The sequence below is a fragment of the Neodiprion lecontei genome, chromosome 4 (genome assembly GCF_021901455.1).
Source record: "Neodiprion lecontei isolate iyNeoLeco1 chromosome 4, iyNeoLeco1.1, whole genome shotgun sequence".
NCBI lineage: Eukaryota > Metazoa > Arthropoda > Insecta > Hymenoptera > Diprionidae > Neodiprion > Neodiprion lecontei.
In genome coordinates, this window is record NC_060263.1 from 23790368 (window position 1) to 23810349 (window position 19982).

At 39.4% G+C, this 19982-nt stretch overlaps 2 protein-coding genes and 1 long non-coding RNA gene across 13 annotated transcripts in view; 2 read left to right on the plus strand and 1 right to left on the minus strand.

The window, feature by feature from the left end:
- The window catches only part of LOC107221879, a 33362-nt gene extending 23414 nt beyond the window's left edge, over window positions 1–9948 (plus strand). The window contains exons 6-24 of one of the 2 annotated variants that reach the window (XM_015661039.2): window positions 713–860; window positions 945–1124; window positions 1644–2213; window positions 2712–2773; window positions 2843–3031; window positions 3118–3289; window positions 3422–3529; window positions 3834–3904; window positions 4040–4166; window positions 4238–4490; window positions 5197–5312; window positions 5404–5542; window positions 5625–5759; window positions 5858–6008; window positions 6145–6269; window positions 6369–6506; window positions 6582–6736; window positions 6815–8551; window positions 9588–9948. In XM_015661039.2, the coding sequence (XP_015516525.2) occupies window positions 713–860; window positions 945–1124; window positions 1644–2213; window positions 2712–2773; window positions 2843–3031; window positions 3118–3289; window positions 3422–3529; window positions 3834–3904; window positions 4040–4166; window positions 4238–4490; window positions 5197–5312; window positions 5404–5542; window positions 5625–5759; window positions 5858–6008; window positions 6145–6269; window positions 6369–6506; window positions 6582–6736; window positions 6815–8551; window positions 9588–9863 (4852 nt within the window). In that variant the 3' untranslated portion in view covers window positions 9864–9948. The remainder of the gene's footprint in view (window positions 1–712; window positions 861–944; window positions 1125–1643; window positions 2214–2711; window positions 2774–2842; window positions 3032–3117; window positions 3290–3421; window positions 3530–3833; window positions 3905–4039; window positions 4167–4237; window positions 4491–5196; window positions 5313–5403; window positions 5543–5624; window positions 5760–5857; window positions 6009–6144; window positions 6270–6368; window positions 6507–6581; window positions 6737–6814; window positions 8552–9587) is intronic. The other variant, XM_015661040.2, reaches the window with a different exon arrangement.
- A 778-nt stretch (window positions 9949–10726) lies between these two features.
- The window catches only part of LOC124294210, a 51489-nt gene continuing 42233 nt past the window's right edge, over window positions 10727–19982 (plus strand). The window contains exons 1-2 of the long non-coding RNA XR_006904157.1: window positions 10727–10863; window positions 12646–12827. This is a non-coding gene — a long non-coding RNA (uncharacterized LOC124294210). The remainder of the gene's footprint in view (window positions 10864–12645; window positions 12828–19982) is intronic.
- The window catches only part of LOC107221899 (NGFI-A-binding protein homolog), a 35508-nt gene continuing 26842 nt past the window's right edge, over window positions 11317–19982 (minus strand). Inside the window, exons 8-11 of one of the 10 annotated variants that reach the window (XM_015661071.2) lie at window positions 14336–14385; window positions 12640–12745; window positions 11857–11907; window positions 11317–11578 (exon numbers count right to left, since the gene is read on the minus strand). In XM_015661071.2, the coding sequence (XP_015516557.1) occupies window positions 11435–11578; window positions 11857–11907; window positions 12640–12745; window positions 14336–14385 (351 nt within the window). In that variant the 3' untranslated portion in view covers window positions 11317–11434. Of the gene's footprint in view, window positions 11579–11856; window positions 11908–12639; window positions 12746–14335; window positions 14440–16344; window positions 18029–19982 lie in introns of those variants that run through there. The other 9 variants (XR_006904151.1, XR_006904153.1, XR_006904149.1 and 6 more) reach the window with 9 other exon arrangements.

Sequence of the window (19982 nt, forward strand, 5' to 3'; positions counted from 1 at the left end):
TGAGCACCTCGAATCCATTGCTCAGGAACGTTCAATACTCTAGAAAGGTAGCCCAGATCTAGCGTGAGCTTTAATACTTTATTCACTCTTGATATAGACTTTGATAATTAGCCGTATTAATGTTACACTTCTATTCCGCGTGCAATGAAAATTTTCCCAAATTGGATCGAGCTGAGATCTAAACCGCCAGATACCCGATGGCTTTTTGCCAGCTGACTAGATTCGAGTCTATGGGATGAGTAAGGCGTCTATAGAAACCTCGGAACTCGCGCGTACGCAAGAATAAACACCTCGGTTCCTTTGAAGGTGGAAAAGAAATCATGAATTGGCTTCGGTTAATTTAGATTTAGAACCCGATTTTTCACCATTCGCTCTCTTATTATAAACGATTTAATTTCTCACTTAGTTTCTTTGTTACGACTTCAGTATTCATGATCGAAAGTCGGATGGATGCGTTAACACAATTTACGACACGCGCGTAACGTGTCGTCTTTACGAATCAAGTAACAGGACACTTTTGACTTATGCAATTGGTGTTAAGGAAGATAATTGAGTGTCACGATTATACGTATGGAGCATGCTATTTTTGTCTCGTTTGGTTTAAACATTTGAATCGTGCAGAAGGATAAGAGCGCGTCCTTGACGATTAGCAAAGCAACTCTTTAACGGATTTCCTCGCCGAGTTACCCCGCTCTGTATAACAATATTTTAGAAAAGAATCCAGTCGCGTGCCGGATCTCCAAGTCCAGCTGGATGTCTTTGACGAACAACGAGAGAGTGACGAGGAACAATCTCTTCAGGGTCCGTCGGGCATTGACTTGTCCTCTCATTTGGATATCTTCTACGCTATACTGAAGCAGGTACTGTGTTCAGATTCTGGCACCGACATTCCGATCTAACTGGACTGCGGATTGCACCGTGATTTCAATATTTCGTACGTACAGATTGCAGACACTCCACAAGAAATACCATTTCTTAGTATCCTGCAGCACTTGCTCCGTATAGACCCTAAGGAACCCGCCAGTGACTTAGCCTGGGACACTGCGGAAACTCTGGTACACAGAGCGACTCTTTTGGAGAACAGAGAAGACGCGACGAAACTTCTTCGATCACCTAGTCTGCAGGTGCGTTGTTACGTAAAAGATGAATTGTTCCGTACCGTTATCTTCGCAAGGCTACACATACTCTTGCCTTATTACACTACATAATTTCGGGGAATATGAAGTAAAAATACGACTCGGTATGTTGACCTGCTTTCGACAATCTATCATTTCACTGGCATGTTGTTCATTCATCGAACCTTCACACCACGTTCTTGTTCCTTGGGGATTAAGTCCGACGAAGCACCGCACGCGCGACTATATTCCGTACCATTCTGTTCTATCACATGGTTGTCACTCGGCTGTCAATCACTATTCAGTCCCATTACTCATTCGTTGATTTCACAATCGTTGGGCCACTTTCATGCATTACAAGTTGGTCAGAGTCGCAGAGCTATAGGCGAGGCAGTCGGTGTCTCCGAACGCACGTGTTTCGCATTCGCTCGATCGAAGAATGACAGGAGAAAAATCGACGGCTACGCCGTCCGGGCTTTCCAATCCGTCTGAAACCGCGACCGATTTTTATAATTACCGCTGTATTAGCAGACAAATTTATGCTGCTGGGGTCGCGGTGGTGACCAGACATGCAACTCGTCACGGAAGACCTCGGTGCCTCCACTTCCGCCGCTTCCGCCGCCTCCGCCGCCTCTACCGATTCCAGGTGGGCCTAGTGTCGTCATGGACGTGGTACCGCCGCCGCCATTGCCACCCCTTTTACTGGCGGAAAACAGCAGCGGCTGTAATTCAGGGCTGCATCGACCGCCGCCAGTTCCACCGCCGCTCCAGGTTCCCCAGGTGGCAAGGTCCAGAACCCCAGAGCCGCCAAACTACAATGCCAAGCTTTTGCCTCAGCAGGAAATACCGACACCGAAGACCAAGATGAAAACCATCAACTGGAACAAGATCCCTAACGACAAGGTCATCGGGAAGAGGAACATATGGTCACTCGTCGCTAACAACCATCAGAATTCACCGATGACTGACCTTGACTGGGCTGAGATGGAGGGCCTGTTTTGTCAGCAGATGCCACCCATGGTCGCTCCCGCTACTCTCTCTACGACTTTCGCCGCGTATGGCGTCGACACTGAGAAAAGACGGAGAGAACCTTCTGAGGTAATTATATCAGTTGGTTGGATGCTTATGGATATTCTCTTTCGTTATGATAATACACAACTTACGTTTTCGAGTCATACTCCGGAGTTTTGTCAATTGAGTCTGGCTGTTGATCAGTATCTATCGTACACACGTTTGGAAGTAAAGCTTACGACGGGTGGCTTTGACCTCTGGGTCACCGATTTTGTTCACCCTTTGACAGCTGGTAGCATACGTTGAGAAGAATAGTTAACTGTGCAAATGAGATGGAACAATTTTCAAATGCCATGTATACTTTCCTTCTTTCGGAAGCATACTGTTTACGAATGAAATCAGAGACCCAAACACTTTGCTGTTCTCTTGTTGAGCATCAATTAGTATATTCGATTTGCTGCTTCGAATTGTGAAAAATTGTGTCATGAACGCTTAAAATGCATTTACTGAATCTTTGAAGTAATAATTGACGAAAAACATTCAGCGATGTAAGTAATTCACTGTATCTATTCGTGACTTTGACAGATCACGTTGTTGGACGGAAAGAGAAGCCTGAACGTGAACATATTTCTAAAGCAGTTTCGGAGGTAAGTCTGGATTGTGGATCAGTCATAAAGTAAAGAAACTCTACTCACAGTCACAATTACATTTATTAGCTCCAATGAGGATATAATACAGTTAATAAGAGAAGGTGGCCATGACGACATTGGCGCAGAAAAACTGCGTGGCTTGTTGAAGATATTGCCTGAAGTTGATGAGTTGGAAATGTTGAAATGCTTTGACGGTGATCGATCGAAGCTTGGAAATGCAGAGAAATTTTTTCTCCAACTTATCCAAGTACCAAAGTATGCGATATTTATTATCCAAGTATCATATCACGTCCCGAGATGTTAGTGGGAGCACTTCTCTGACTGTTTACTTTAACTTGCAGCTATAAACTTCGTATAGAATGCATGCTGTTGAAAGAGGAGTTCGCTGCAAATATGAGCTACCTTGAACCAAGTATAAACTCCATGATCCTCGCTGGTGAGGATCTCATGACGAATAAACCGCTACAGGAAGTTTTGTACATGGTTCTTGTCGCAGGAAATTTTCTCAACTCTGTAAGAGTTCGATACAATTTTAATTCCAACAATACCGCCAACAGATGGAATCAAATTGCCGAACGCTATTGAATTCATCTAAATGTCTGAAAAAGACCAGTCAGATACTTAATTAAATTTTTTTATTAACAGGGTGGTTACGCTGGAAATGCTGCAGGTGTAAAATTATCATCGCTTCAAAAGTTGACGGAAATACGTGCAAATAAGCCCGGCATGAATCTGATCCACTATGTGGCATTGGTGAGTAAAATATTGTATCAGCTGTGCATGACGATCTTGTCTTGTCATGAGATTCTTATTATACTAATGACCCAAACGATAACAGACGACAGATCACTTGAAATTAGTCCAGTTGAAAGCATTTTGACATTAGATACATTTGTTTGCGTAATGAGCCATGAGGTGATTTGACGCATTTGATGCAAAGTCAAATTTGGTACAGCATGTTCATGGAAGACTGTGATCGTATCGTATTTAGAAAACCTAATTCACATCATGATTCTAGAAATATTGTAGGATGTTAAGACAGTTTTTTTTTCGACAGCAAGTGGAGAAGAAGAGAAAAGACTTGTTGTGTTTCACAAACGACATGAAGGCTTTGGAAGCTGCCACAAGGTAATGAAGAGCAATTTTATTTGATAAAATTTAAGTGGGAGATACCGATGATAAGTGTACATTTGTACAAAAATGTTTTTACAATAATCGTATCTACGAATAATGACGATAAAAATATTTTATTGTTTTTTATAGGACTACTGTAGAACAACTGAGTAACGAATTCAACTCTTTGGACACAAAAATAAAGAATATTAAAAACCAAATCAATATTCCGAGTACTGATCATGACATTCAGGAACAAATGGCACCGTTTCTCAAGGTTAGCAACAAAATAGCGTTGCAGCAAACGACTTTTAAAATATTTTTTCAATAACTGGAAATCCATTCTAGATTGCTGAACGAGAAATGGCAGCATTAAAAAGAGATATGGAAGAACTTGAAGGGGTACGTAGAACTCTAGCTGAGTTTTTCTGCGAAGATATAAACTCCTTCAAGCTAGAGGAATGTTTCCGGGTATTTCAACAGTTCTGTCAGCGATTTAAACAAGCGATCGCTGAGAATGAACGTCGCCGAATGCAAGAGGAACAAGCAAAAACCCGGCGAAGACAGAGGGAACAACAATTAACAGCGAAGAAACGTTTACGTGAGATATTTTTACCAGCATTGTTGCAGCCTACGCTATTTAATAACAATTACACAATGATAAAAATTATTGTGCAGTTTCAATCCTTGATTAGTAAACAAATGTCAAAATACCAATAGTTGGTTCATTTGACTGGCAACAGTTTCGACAATATTATTGTGTAATAATAGAATCGCTTCGTGTTCAAAAAATCCAAAACGTTATTTCATCCGAGTCTGTAAGTTTAGTTTGGAGAAATGCAAAAACAGTGATATTATTTGGCATTTTTCTTGTACAGTTGAGCACTTGACCGAATTTTTGTTTAAAAAATATCAGTATAAATCAGTGTGGTTTTTTGAAAAATATTAAAAGCAAGTTTCTGCTGTTACTTTGTAATTGTTTGAAAGATTTTCAACACTAAGATAGATGACTTATTTTTCTGATAGCGAAAACTAAGTCGAATTTGCAGATAACAGTTTTGTATCCCCGCGAGACTAATAAAATACTAAAGGTAAAATTAATCAGTGTTCAAGTACGCGATACCTGAAATCTTAATAAGCAATACCGGACCAGCTAGAATTCGTATATGTCAACATCTTGAACGATTACATAAGAACAAAAATCACCAGCACGATAAATATCAATTGGCAATGTTGCAATATTAGAATAACTACTATAGTACCTCTAATCTGTTAATATTACATATTTCCGTTGAATTTGTTTACAGTATGTAATCAAGCTGAAACCCCAGGTTCAGAATCAGAGACGAATATAATTGACTCTTTGCTATACGACATTCACGCCGGATTCCCGCTGAAACAGATCAATCGAGGTGACGTCAAGGTGCGTACGTCGATGGTATTCGTTTTATCCAGAATGCAATTCTGGAATATACCGAATACCAGCCAGTTATTCTTTAATTGCTTTTAACTAGGTGAGACGACTTCAAAACGGAGGTGTCACGTCGGAGGAGGATGTCTCTCTGTCGGGAGCTCAAGGAATTCGTTCCCGAGTTGGTTCCTGCTCTGGAGGACCGGACCAGAATATGGGCAAAGAAGATACTTACTCTCCAGGTAATGAAAGCACACGACCACGGCTTTGAGGTCGTTTTTTTATCCGAGTATCCTTTATCGCGGTTTTGGCTCGAATGCACAGATATCACTCCTAACGGAAGCCTCCGCCGTCGACGAAGTCGAGTACCGTCTGAAGAGGACGAAGGTAACCTGATGGACTTCTTGAGGACCTCTGGTAACGATAACATAAGGGATCGAAAGTCGTGGGGAAGTCTCGGTATGTTTATCTTGTAGCGAATGAGTTTGCCTGAATCATATAGAAATGGCAATACATGAAATGTTCGTCGGATTAATAAACTGCCGAATATTCTTTAGATCGATCCTGGGCCCGCAGAGCTCGAGGACAACCACGACGCGGGGATCTGTTGAATGCAGATTTCTCCGGAGATCGTGAACGTCCAAACTCGCCATCGCCACTCGTGGAAAACAAACCATTTCTACAGGAAGAAGAAACGAAGCCAACCGGGTATAGCGACAATTCCTCAATATAACGACCGTTACAGTTTTGCACTCAGCCCTTTGCAAGTTTTTTTTTTAATCTGACAGGCATTCGATGCATTCATTGCTCAATGAGATTCATTGAAATTTTTTTAAATTTGCAGAAGGGCATGGCGGCAGAAAATTGAAGCATGGTTATCCGAAAATGAGAAGGAAGAACGAGCCGGTGAAGATCTTCAACGTCGAGCACGTCAGCTACAGGCAAATCGTCGATCATTCGAAGATTCTGGTACGAATTTACACTCCCTAATTAGCTTCCATAATTTACAAGGCAATTTTCATTGGTCGACAAATTACACGTGATTACTTTTTCGATGTTTTCCTGTAGGTAGCGAAGGCAAAAGTTCGACGATGAATGTCGTATTTGAGGACAAACCAGTGCAGCAGGAATATACCAGAGTTTATTCCGACTGGCGTCCAAATGTCGAGGAAAGCGACGTGATGAGAACCATGGAAGCCATAGAAGGTGCAGAATATAAACGATGTAACGTGCAACACTGCCTTGTGTACCTGTGCTAAATGGTTTTTCCTTAACTTTCAGAAGCCCAACCGCAAAGCCCTCAAAAGGACAAGTCTCTCTGGCGAAAGTCGACATTGAATGTGCCAAACAGTTCGGAAGAAGCTGATCCCCGATATCTGAAGAGGCTCAACTTAAGGTCCAGCATGGAAAATGTTCTGGCACCAAGCACTTTACAGGTAATCATGAAAATCAACCCCTTAATAATGGTTCGCAGCCTATCACACGTGTTGCTAACAAATCAACTGATATTTCAGGCGATAAGAGAGGAGGAGCGTAAAAAGAACATAATCAGTTCTGTAGCGAATTCACAAACGCCTGATGATTTGACGATATACATTCGCCAGCCGTACTGTGCGCCCACGAAAACATCGACATCTGCAGAAACGAGCGATCACTTTGAACAGTTGCAGAGCCAGCAGAGTCAGAAAAAGAACACGAAGCCTGGAGGAAAGAACAACACGTCAACAGACGATCAAATAAGTGACAAAATTGAGATTGATTCGGATAATATTGAGACACCCCCGGCAACAAGGCGAGTGTTTAGCCCTCCTCGAGAAGTAAAACCAGTGGAGAAAGAGCCGTGCCGCAGAGAGCGGTGCAGCAGTTCATTGCAGGCGCGAGAATCGAAGGTTCCACAGTTGAAGATAACGAATCCGCCCGTAGATCAGGGGAACGGTCACTTCGATCGGTACTCGGCGACGCGAAGGACGCGAAGATACAAGAAGAACCAGGACGCGATTCTTCACAAGGAGAACAAGCCGGAAATCGAGTCGCCAACGAACGAGGTGCCTCAAGAAAAGCCGCAGAGGCCGAGGTCGCTGTTGTTAACGTCCGAGGACCAAAAGACCGAAGACTCAGACCCGCTGCTACGCATATGGCAGAGCAGATTGCAGCAACGAAGCGCGGGGAAAAAGGACGAAATTAACACGGCTCTGAAGGAAATAACCAAGTCCGGAGAGGACCTGCAGCATCTTGCGCGGACTCCATCGAATAACGTACAGTCGCAGAGGGCCAGCCTTCGCGGAAGTCTGGTCATGCAACCGGCGCCGATAATCCCGGTAACGAACACCGTGCTGAGCCCCGTGATGCAGGAGACCCGGCCACGCGAGCCTTCGGTGATGGTGGTCGATCAGGCGAGGGCCATTCCGAACCGAGAACGCAACAGAAGCATGATAGACCCGAGCCAAGTGAAGGAGGCGTTGCGCGTAAGCGCTGAAGCCTGTCTGACGACGAACGAAGATAACAAAATCCAAATAAACGAACCAAAGCAGACATCGATGTTTAAGACTAAGTTTATTCCGGACATAAGCGTCACCTCGAACCCGGTCAGCAAGGCCAAGGTGGAGCAGGAGTTCAACGACGAAGGTTTCGAGGAGACGCAAAGTCTCGTTTCCGAGACGCTTAGCCAGGGTACTTCGTCCGGTGGTAATTACGAAACAGACGCTCAGGATTCGGCACACAATTCATTGCCGCCCAAGATACAGCGTGGCAATGACGAGACCGACGACAGGAACGTCGGCTCCAAGGCCAAGGCCGTCAAACAGGCATCAAAGCTCCAGTCGTACGCCCAGCGGACCGCCTCTATGAAGCCCAGAGCCGAAAAGACCAGGTACCCGCCAAAACGAACAGGGAGTCTCGAGCGGGCAGAGACACCGAAAATAAAGAACTCCAGGAACGAGGTAGAACGATCCAGCTCGAGGAGCAGCCTCCGCAGCTCGAGGAGCTCCCTCAACAGCTCGACGTCGGTCAACACCGTTCGCAACATGGCTCCTAGCCATCACCAACTCGGTGGATACACTTCCGCTATTCGGGCTCTAACTACGGATCTTCGAAAAAGCCCATCCATGTCTCCGGTTTCACCGGTTCACAACAACGGTGTAAGGAAATACACAAATCAGAGGACTGGAACGAGCAGGATTCCGGCTAGTCGGAGCAGCAGCAGTGGCAGCAGCATCGGTCCTGCTGTACGGAGTGTTCCGAAGCCCGCATTGGTAAGGCTGATTCACAAAATAAGTATTCGAATAAAATAATTATGCTGCATTTAGCGTACCATGGTGTTTCACCTTTTAGGGCAAACTGCGCTCTACTGAAAATGATCATGTCTTGAATCATATGATGTTATTACCGAAATAAACGTGTAATTTATTATATGATTTTTGATCTAGTATATTTGATGATTCGTGCTTTTGTAATTTATTACGTGATTTTTTATACATTTTTCTCGAATTTACAGCATAAATAATATAATAAATTATACGTTGATTTCGGTCATAACATTTTATGATTTATCAGATGAACATTTTCGGTAGGGCAAGTATGTAATTGAATTGCATTTATTATTTGATTTATAACTGTAGAGAACCTAGAAACCGTCACTTCATGATTCATTTTCCTCTCATCCATTTATATATACCATTAATAAAAATGTAGGGTGTTCGGTTTTGTTTCGAATTGACGCAGAAACAACTGATCCAATTTTGACCAACCTTGACTTAGTTTGTAGTACAAACTCACAAAAGTGGCCTGCAATTTGTTTTAAAAATTTACACCTCAGAGGATGCAACGTTAATTTCACCACATAACACGAGATCGCTTGCCTGATGACTGTGATCGTAATCTTCACTACTATATATGAAATTGCTTGTTAGGACTTCGGTTATTCAAAAACTGTTGGGCCGTTTTCCAAAATTTTTTCTCTCGGTTAATCCATCAGTACTATTTGACTGTAATTCATACCTTATTTTATGTGATCAAGCTTTTCGAGTTATTCTTTTTACACATAATTTAATATTTTTATTGATATCGGTTTTCTCTTTCAAATGTACCTACTTATTTTTATTCTCAGAATAATAAGCTTATTATATTTACGATTTACGTTAGTTACAAAAATCCAACTATTTTATTCGATAGCAGAGATTTATTAAAAATTGAAGGATTTGACAAAATTTGAAATAACTTCAATTACACTTTGAATTATGGTGGGTTTAGACAGTATTAATTAAAATAAAAATGTGAATAAATTCGTAGGTGAGTGCGTCGGATTCTTCGAAGGGGAGTAACTTCAGAAATCGGCCGGTGGTAACATCTCGCAGCAGCAGCAGCAGCAGCAGTATAGAGCCTCATTCCCAGCAGCAAAGTCGCTTAACTCCTGAAAGGCTTGCGGGAACTGGTCGAAGCCGATTACTGCAGCCTCGAGCTAGTAACATCGTGCAAAGTCATAGTTTCATGCGGCCGACAGCCGCTAGCGTTAACAAAGGCTCCATATCAAATCTTCCCAAAAGTATAAGAAGCATGGCTAAGTAGTTGAAGCAAATTTATTATACTTCGACGATGAAAATGTATATTCATTATATTATACGTATAAGTACGTTTAATTTGACGTGAATAGTATTTCATTTGTTTTTCTTTCTTTATTTTTTTATTTTATTTTATTTTTTTTTTTTTTTTGCAAAATGCATTTCTTTTGTACATGTATTTGACAATAATACGGATATTCGTCGTTACTGCACCAACGTGATGAGTCGGAATAGTCATAAGAAAATATAGGCATATACCTACATGCATGTTTAGCTATAGGAATATTATATATAAGTGAACAAAAATAGAAAACTTAACAATTATTCTATATGCATGTTATATAGATAAATTCACAAATGAACATAACACGAGCATACATAATTTAACATAAAAATATATATATTTTGAGATATTTAATTAGAATATATATATAATGTATAATGCATATGTATTTATCGAAATAATAATTTTTAACTTCGTTTTCAACTTTGTTAATACAATCTGAGTGATTTTCGTCACCATAGTCAGTGAATAAAGTACAGCGAACTGTACAAGGTAAGTCTTAGTTACGGGTTTCTATATTATCATCGGAGCCTTAAACGGTGAAAATACGAACGCTATTTGCGATTTTCGTTTATTTCTGAAATGTGAATAATTTCTTTGACGCCTCGATTCAAACGAATATAAGGATCGCATGTGGATAGTGCGCGGTTAGACAGAATGTAGCGTGAACGTTGCAAACCGTTCGAAGTGTTCAAATCTCAGAGCGATCGATAATAATCGACGCTGCCGCGTGACTTGGAGAATCGTCAGTTCGGTTGTCCTCACTTGTCATCGGACCGCCGGGCAATAAACACGCGAGGTAGGTACCTGAATTTGGCTGCGTACGAGTGTTTGCGAATACGTAGAATTTGGTCGGAATGAGTGTGAGGTATTGGAATTTAATAAATAGATGCTACCATGACGGAAAGTAGGAATAAAGGAAGGGAGGGAGGATGCCGAAAATGTACGTATCAACTGTACTTATGATCAAACAAACAAAAGTTCATTCTGGAATCATGTAAACATCCGCCATTTTGATTTCGTATTTCCGAATTGGTATCCAATTAACTCAGCGACTTAAAAAACTCGAAACAGGTTAAAATTCTTGGCCATTAACTCGATCGTGTACATACAAATGATGTTATAACACTGTCAGACGAAATTGGCTTGTTTCTGAAGAAATAACTTACTCATAAATAAAAACACTTTTGCTCAGACATAGCAATGCTGAAATCCTCAGAAATATATGTTTAGAATTTGTTTTATAATTAGTGGCATTGGATCTGTGGGACAATGGAAATTTCTTGGATACTGATGTTTCAACAAAATCCATTCAATTCGTTTATCATACTTTTGTAAATAGAATCGAATGAAATCAGATTTTCAACTTTGCAATGCCACAGCAATTCAGCATATGAAAAATTTCAATTATACGTAAATTTTAATAAAACTAGATAACAGAGTATAACGCATATACATAGAAAATAGAAAATAAAATAACAATAACCATATGTGAATGACATTTTATAATATTATCACGACTCAGACTTTTCATCTGCGGTTTCTTCTTTTATTTGAAGTTGAGGCGCACATTCCATAGAGTTCATGTGAACTGGTGGTGACATCCTAAGAGCTGGATTAGCCACAGCTATTATGTCATCGCCCCGCGATGCGATCACCTAGCAATAAAATTTCGGGAATCACGTCAATTATCCAAACCTCACAACAATTTTTTCTTGGACTCGATCGGTGGATTTTACAGAGTTTGAAGATGTCAATGAATAAAAGTGAAACTTGGACGTTTGCTTATAACGACGATGAGGGTGGTAGAAAATAGAGTTGTTTTTGTATACCTATTTCTTATAAAGTTGTTAGCGATGTTTGTTTGCAGTTTATTTTGACTTATTTACTGGAATATCGAGTAAGGTGCAATACCAAAAGCATATATTATGCATACCTTCAAGTTGAAGTCATTCTCTTCGTTACTATTATCAGCATCTCCCTCATCCTAGAAAAAATAAGTTGAAAATTTACATTAACCTTCAGTATGATCAACTAACAAAACGCTGAGAGTCATTAACATTAAGAAACCCGCCACAAAAATTTTCATTTTAGTTGACAATGAGATGTATGTGGTATTAAGTCATTAGGACAATTAAGTCAACAAGATTCACGACGTCATCGATGAATCTCATGCATTTTGACCTCCTGAGTACAAATTTCTTTGTAGTTTTTCGAATAAACATGTAATTCGATTTTGAATTGTTTTTTTTTTCTTTCATTGATCGAACGATGAAGAGCAAAAAAAAAATCTGAAAAACTACAGATAGCACGAGTACATCAACGAAAACATTTTAATCTCTTCTGCTTTTACCATATTTTGATATAAAATACGACCAAACGTCTGCAAATCACTTTTAATTTTGTTCATCCTTGATTGATAATGTGTTTGAAATGCGTATTTTTGAAAAATCGCAGGCAAGGAAAGAGTTTTTTTGTTACAAGTTACTGAGAAATTTATATTCGAAAGGTCAGAATGTGATATCTATATAAATACTTTTCTTTCGAGGTGTTTACAGTTCCCGATGTCCGAATTTTTGCCGATTATGTTCTTCCGATAGTTAATCGGTAAAAAAACGATTCAAAATTGTATAACTTGTTTTTTCTAGACCACCCGTACTAGAAATATAGCGTTTCGCATATTAAAGGTTCAATAAAATGTGCTAAAAAGTAAACTTACTTGCAGAGATGGAGGTGCATCGTTAGAAAAGGAAAACTGAGTGTCCGAATCACTTGCGTCTGGACTTGCATTGAATACGCCGTTACTCTTCCTGTGCCAAACGGGACTGAAACATCACAATTGACCGCGCATTAAACATCACATCTGGAGTATAATGGATATGGAACGTCAAATAGAGCTGATTGATGGTAAGTGCAAGCTGTTTTATGTACGAAATAATTGCTATATTATATAGGACATGTCACGTGAACTATGTATTGATATATTTTCACACCCTAATCAGAGAAGTAACGAATTCGAAGCTTTCTTTTTGCATTTATAACCCAAGATTACAGTTTCGGACTAGAAGAAAATACCTTCGGACTTAGACGGTATACAGATTTACAAGTTGCGAAATATATACACAATTACAGAGTTTTCGGGATTTTGGGCTCCCAAGTGCATTTTTACACTTAACAATATTGACCCGTTAAATAGGGTGATAAAAAATGAATCAAATAGTTTTTTTTTTATTTTCGTGGTGCATTGTTTAATAAACACATAATATATAACGATGTTTCATAATGTACCATAGGTCTATACAATTATACGTCGCAAAACTTCTGATTCGTTTGCTTAAGCCTACAAATCAAATTCGTACACACTTCACGGCACAATATATCATGTTGCAAATATTTTTTTAGTATTAGGAGTTTGGTTCATTTCTTCATTCACTTATTCGATGATTCACTTCTTCAACTCACAATCAGAGTTGAGTACAAGTCCGACAAATCGATTGAATCACGTCTGAACAACACTGTGATATATTTTGTTTTGTGTTGGGAAAAACGCGAGCTATATTTTCAGTGATTTAAAATCGTATAATAGTAATAATATTAATAATAATATAGTAATAACTGGAACAAAAAATCCCCACGTAGTTCTTCTGAACTTATTTACTTACCTAATTTTGAATCAATCGAATGGTAATTTCGAATCTGGATAGCGTAAATTTTGTCGAAACTGACGTATCCACGGATCGCTAAACATTAGTAGAAGTCTAAAGCTTGTTTTCACTTTCAATTTCTTAACATCGTTTCGGCTAAGGCCAACACGACGATACGGTAACGATCAAAATTATGGGTAGATTCACTAGGGTTTCAATGTTTTCACGTTCAACTCGCACTGTGATTACAGTCACCGACATCGACAACATGTTTACACAATCAGTGTATTACACGTTCACATGGTTCTCCGCAAATAATGGCCTGAATTTACTGCCTGCATGATTCCAAATGACTTTCGAAACGACTTGACGTGACTATTTTCATTAAGATTCAGGTAAATACGATTTCGAACGATCACAGAAGTGACTAGAAAACGTTTCGAGCGATTTTTAATAACTTCACGTTTGTTGCTGTAACTGTTGCTGTACAGAGTGTCAGGTGGATAATGTATTAAAAGCTGAAACAATGGTTTACTCTAACATCCTCTATTCTTATTTATATTGTCGGACGTTAGATGTAATTGTCGCCGGATTCAGAATACAAAAAAGTATGTAACGTGGTCTAATTGGTAACGCGATGATGAGAGCTGAAGTGTAGAAAAGTAATTTTATTCGTTTCTTATGATGGCAGTTTTTTTTTTTTCGCGAACTTGTTATTCAGGGACCGCTAAAGAGATACGCTATTCTATATTCAAAAACCGAAATAGTCACCTTGATGATCTGTGCCGCTTCGTCGTTGAGTTGCTAACGTCCAGCATTGCCTGCAACACCAAAACTGCTATAGGCAATCAAAGTTACCAATATGGATGGCCCACCTAGAAAAACACATTGGTGTATCCGAGAGCAAATATGTTGCGAATTTCGGACCTACTAGGCGGGGGTTGAGTTATTGTTATATACAAAGACAGCGTGATGTAGCTTTCACAGAACTTAGGCTGCAGAAATAAAACGACGAATTGCACAAATCGGTTAATTTAAGTAGAATTAGAACAAGCCGTTTGAAAAGTGACTAAAATACCAACTTTTTAAGACAGCATAGCAGAGAATAATGGCCAAGTGTTATTTATCGCTATAATCTTATAAGCAGGCTAGTTATCCTAAGTTTTTAAGGCTATTACAACGTGAAACATCCAACTAATTACTTGGTACTTCTTCACCTGATTATCGGTCTGACACTTTGTTATTTTGAACGATTCAAGTCGACTAATTCATATTTTAAAAATCGAGGAAATCGCGGTTTCATTTCGCAGTTATATGACAGATGGAAAAATCAACCATAAGGATCGACCGAAGAAAATCGTTAGCGATATAAATGAGTAACAATAATCATGAAGAAAGTCACGATTATTTCCACTGTTTTCAAATATCATATATCATGTATAGTATTAAAGTTCGAAACCAAATTTTGAATGTTCGTATGTTCGGATGTCCGGATGTTCAAAAAGTGACGTCATCGATCTATACAGACGAAAATCAGCTAGCCGAATTCCTCAGTCCGGAAACAACCGCGCAGTAGAGCGGACGTATGAGAATCGCGCTCCGCAGATTTCGAGTACCGGGTTCTCTACCTCCTGGATCCTGCGCTCCAGGTCCGCTACCTGATGAAACTCGACTTCCAGGACAAACGCTCCGTGGTTTCTGCGCTCCAGGTCCGCTACCTGGTGAAACTCAACCTCTAGGACAAGCGCTCCGTAGTTTTGGCTGTCCAGGTCTTTTACCTTGTGGATTTCGACCTCCAGGACTAGCGCTCCGTAGTTACTGCACTCGAGGTCCGCTAAATAACGAAACTCGACTTCACGGACTAGCGGATTAACACTTATTACCCATTGAACAATCCTCAAGCAGCGAGGGCGTGAGGTATCTGGTAAATCTCGTATCATCTGGTGAAACACTGACAACGAGTAAGCGAGCCCATGAGCGCAAAATCCAGCTACACTATAGGCATCCGACCCCGAGCGAACTTTAGCGAGCGAGGGTTTTAAAGCTAGTTAAAACTAAAATTTAATTGCTACCAAAACTTCCTCTGCATAATAGTCGCAGAATTTCTTTTCCTGCAAAAAAATGGTCACCTATTCGGTGTGCGAATAGATGTAAAGACTGTAAGTACCGGTCGCCGATTAGTTGTAAACTAAACGAGTTTCAGAAAGCCTGACTCTACGGTCACGATGCCGGTACATATTTTGACTGGTTCCCGTGGAAAGATTGTTGACGCCACTATATTTTTGAAGACGAGTTACGCCCCGTAGTTTGGTACCTCGAATCCAATAATTCGGGAGAGAATTGGAGTCGGATAAACTGTAGAGAAAGGGAAAAGTAAAATAAAAATAGGTGAAACAATTGTTGCGTCAACGGGTATCAAAGAAAACAAGCCTAAGTAATGTGACCCACTATTGGTTCTAGTCCTAGTCGATCGCAATGCAGATGGAAAGATATTGCGATGAAAAAAAAAGATCAGTATCCTCGCGCTATATCTCTAGTCTTGTCATGGAAGATAGATTGAGACAAACAGGACAAAAACCGAATCGTTCGTGTATCGTAAAAAAGTTTCCGTTTGTCGTGCAGAAAGTACGGACAAAAAGAGGAATACGAAAAAGTGACCAACAAAAAATTACCTCGAAAAAGGCTCCTGATATATACGAGTCCTCGATTGTACATATCTACACGTATGTTATTGTCTGCTGCAAGCCGAACGGTCCATGATATAATACCTGAAGGTTCGCCAAATAACAAACAAGTTATTGTTGTTTATGCAACTGATATATTATTTCAACAGTTACAGCAATGGTAACAATAACAAGATTATAGTAACAAAACGGATTTAATATGATCGACAAAATGATGCACATTTTAAATATTTATAATTCAAAATCGAGTATTTTCATGTCACATGAAAACATGAGTACTATCGTCAGATATAAAAATAAAGTCAATATCGGTTAATTGTAAAGCGTGATGTCGAATCAATAGATGAACCTCTTCGCTTACGTTGAATAACTACAGACTATAGATGAAAAGTCAGTTCTCAATTCACGTAAAACTTTCCTCGAATTTTTGCTACCGTAGTCATATTCGAATGGTTTGTTTTGTCGAATGACCATTGTGAAACGTTGCCGTGCAGCTGGATTTGAAATTGAGAGAAAAAGATCTGAAATTGAAATACCGAAGACGGTGACATCGTTGGTTATTCGTTTTACATAGCGTAAATAGAGAGATAAAATCATTCGTGTGTAAAACTACATTAAATTGTCCGTAATTACTTGTTCGAAGAGGTACATGATGCAGAACGTCTAGGCCCGGTAGTTCTTCTTCAAGTGGTAAACACAATTATCTGTGGCAATCAAATTGTGACATTATAACTGGAGTGCGCTGTGATTTTGCCGTTATATTTATGGTCCCGTGATACGGACAATTATATTGCGGGTCTTACCCACTGTTGTTTGAGTATCACTATCCAAAAACCCGAAGCCTCGCCGATCCATGAGTTGCTAAGAATTGGGATTGCATGACTTGCAAAGGCGGTTTGCGGGGCAATCCAATCGCTGACACATTCTCAGGTAGAATTCTGGACTCTACGTAGAATTTGAAATTCTGGCTTCACCTACAATGCGTTGGTACGTATCTCGTTAGTTGTTTCACTTCGGTTTATAGATAATTATTCTTCAGTCTAAGAGAAATATTATACCAATTTTTCATCCCTACGGTAACTGTCGTACATAATAATCTATCAGAATACAGTTCGTGATTACAAATTATTTGAAGAAATGTCGCGTTGTCGTTTCGTCAATACGTCGATCGTGGAACAATACATGTCAATTAAATTCTGTCCTCCTGAAGTCAAGGTGCACACCGTAAAAGAAAGTCACGTGAAGTCGTCTGGCGTCCCTTGATTTGAAACGGTATATTTCGACAAACGTAGATAAATTTACACACGTACTAATTCGACACTGACCGTTCCAGTTGCAGAAGAAATTCTGGTTTACGTAACGTAAAAGTGTCGGATTACCTGAGAGGTATCAGGCACGACTGAATTCTGTTTTCGACGATCCTTGTGCGTATCTTGAGGCTGCGTTAAGACATGATCAGCATGTATTCTGTGTACGATTCGCCCAGAAAACGGTTAATCCTCTAATAAGATTCCTTATGCCCGAGACGGACGTTCCTCGCGATCATTACTTTTACTATCATTCTGCGGGAAAGCATTGCCGCATCCCAGTTGCGTCCACGTGTCTTGCTATTCCAGGTTTTTCACTCGTCAACGAGCCAAGACTGACGTAAATTATCACGGAATCCGTAAATCCCATTTCCGTACTTGTTACAGCTGCTTTCCTGTTGTTGTTCCGCCTTCGGCGGCGTTAAAATGCAGGACGTGGTTCGATTTTTTCCGTCTACCCTTAGCGTGTAAACCTGAAGGAATTAATATGCAGGAGAATTTTTCACGCGATTTTCAAAGGGTAGAATTATGTGCGCCTCACCGTGTTTTCCTCCGTTTCAATTTTCAAATATTACGGAGTACTGGCTTCCTTTTTATACACATGCGAAAAACCAATTCCCGTAACACAAAACACACTGTATGTATAAACTTCCCATTTCAAAACCGAACGCAGCGAAGTACCCCTGATCTAATCATATGTACACTATTATACCCATGAAACAGGTCAATTTCAACTCTCCAGTCTCAACACACTTTGATTAAAAAAAAAAAAAATAATGAGAAAAAAATATGTCACGAAATCTACGCACGTATTTAATAAAGCCAATCGGATTTACAAAATCCTCACCCACGTATACAGAACAATGCGAAAAACGTACCAACACTAATTAGCAATCTTTTGCCAATCGAAGTACTTAAATATCATAGCAATTCTGTGTAGAATTTTAACAACGTGTTGTAAGATTATATGGGAGTTTCTAACACGATTCTTTTTGATCCAGTTCGACCATGAATGAATTAATATCTCCCATAAAAATGTCAAAATTCATGAGCACAGTTTTGGAGAAAATAGATAATTCACAGTAAAATGGTTATTGTTCATGCCGGTAGAACTTTCTACTAAAATAGGGTTTACTATCGGAAAAGTAGTGCCAAGCGCACAGAAAATTTTAGGAATGTTTAGTATCAAGGGGAAAAAAAATAAAAAACAAAGGTAACAAAATTAAGAGAAATGATGTTCAATGCTTGCAGAAAAATTATGCGTAAGACATTTTGTGCTGTTTGAATCCTCACTCACTTACTAACAGCGTCGAGTTGCAGCGTGATATACCGGACTATAGACAGTTTTCAGCGAGTTGATTTATAAAACAATCGTATTAGAAATTACAAACAAGCGATAGTTGGAAATGCTTCGATGATCATGGTGAACAAATATTCAGATCCGGATCTACAAATTTTTATAATGAGACGCATTTTTTAAAAATAAAACAATGTTCCAAAAATAGTATGTTTAATCCGCTTATTTAGCTTAGCTTGTGAAATTTTTGACACGAATTTTTTTGCCCAATTAAAAATGCGAGACACGTTTTTTCCTGACTTTTAAACGTGGCTCGCCCCTCAAAATTACGATACAAACGTAAACGCGGCAACTCTAATGATCTACACAATATTTTATAGCACTGGCACTTTTACGGATTCAGAAAAATAAATTATAAAAAAGAAAACAAATCAGTAAGTATTTCAAACCACGAGGAAATACAAACTATCTTTTCGATGTTGAAAGACGTTGAATAAAAGTAAAATTAAAGTGAACGTTTAAAAATTAATAAATTACCTTCACAGCTTGTTTAGTATGAGTTCGCAATTCTTTATCATCTCTAGAATTATACTTGTAAAGTATCCGCATCCATCAGAAGTTATTATCGCGTTTAATTCAATTCCCGACTTTTGCATCATTACAGTTAACTTCTTAAGTGAAAAAATTGCACCTGATGAAAAAATTTACCTCACATAGTTTAGTTTTTCTAAGATTCCCGCCTCGAATAAGCCCGTAAAGGCATTTTATTACACGTGTCGAAATCTCATGTCAGGATTTGTGGTGTATGATTATCTCGTGTAAGTCCTGCAGTTGCCACTGGTTTATAAAGATTACAATCTATAGACCAGTGGCAGGTAAACAAACTGTTATGATACTACATAAAATCGACATTTCAAGATATCTCTCGCTATGAGTAACACGCAGCTTTCAACGGTCGTTCAAACCGTAGAAGCTACTAACAATAAGCAATTTTCGAAAGAATTGAAAGGAAAACATGCACCAAAAACCACAACGATGCGAAGATTGAAATGCAGATGAGAGTATGCTAAACAACCAAGAAAAACAATTCCGGGCACCTCGCACGACTATCAAATTTTTTGTAAAAACAT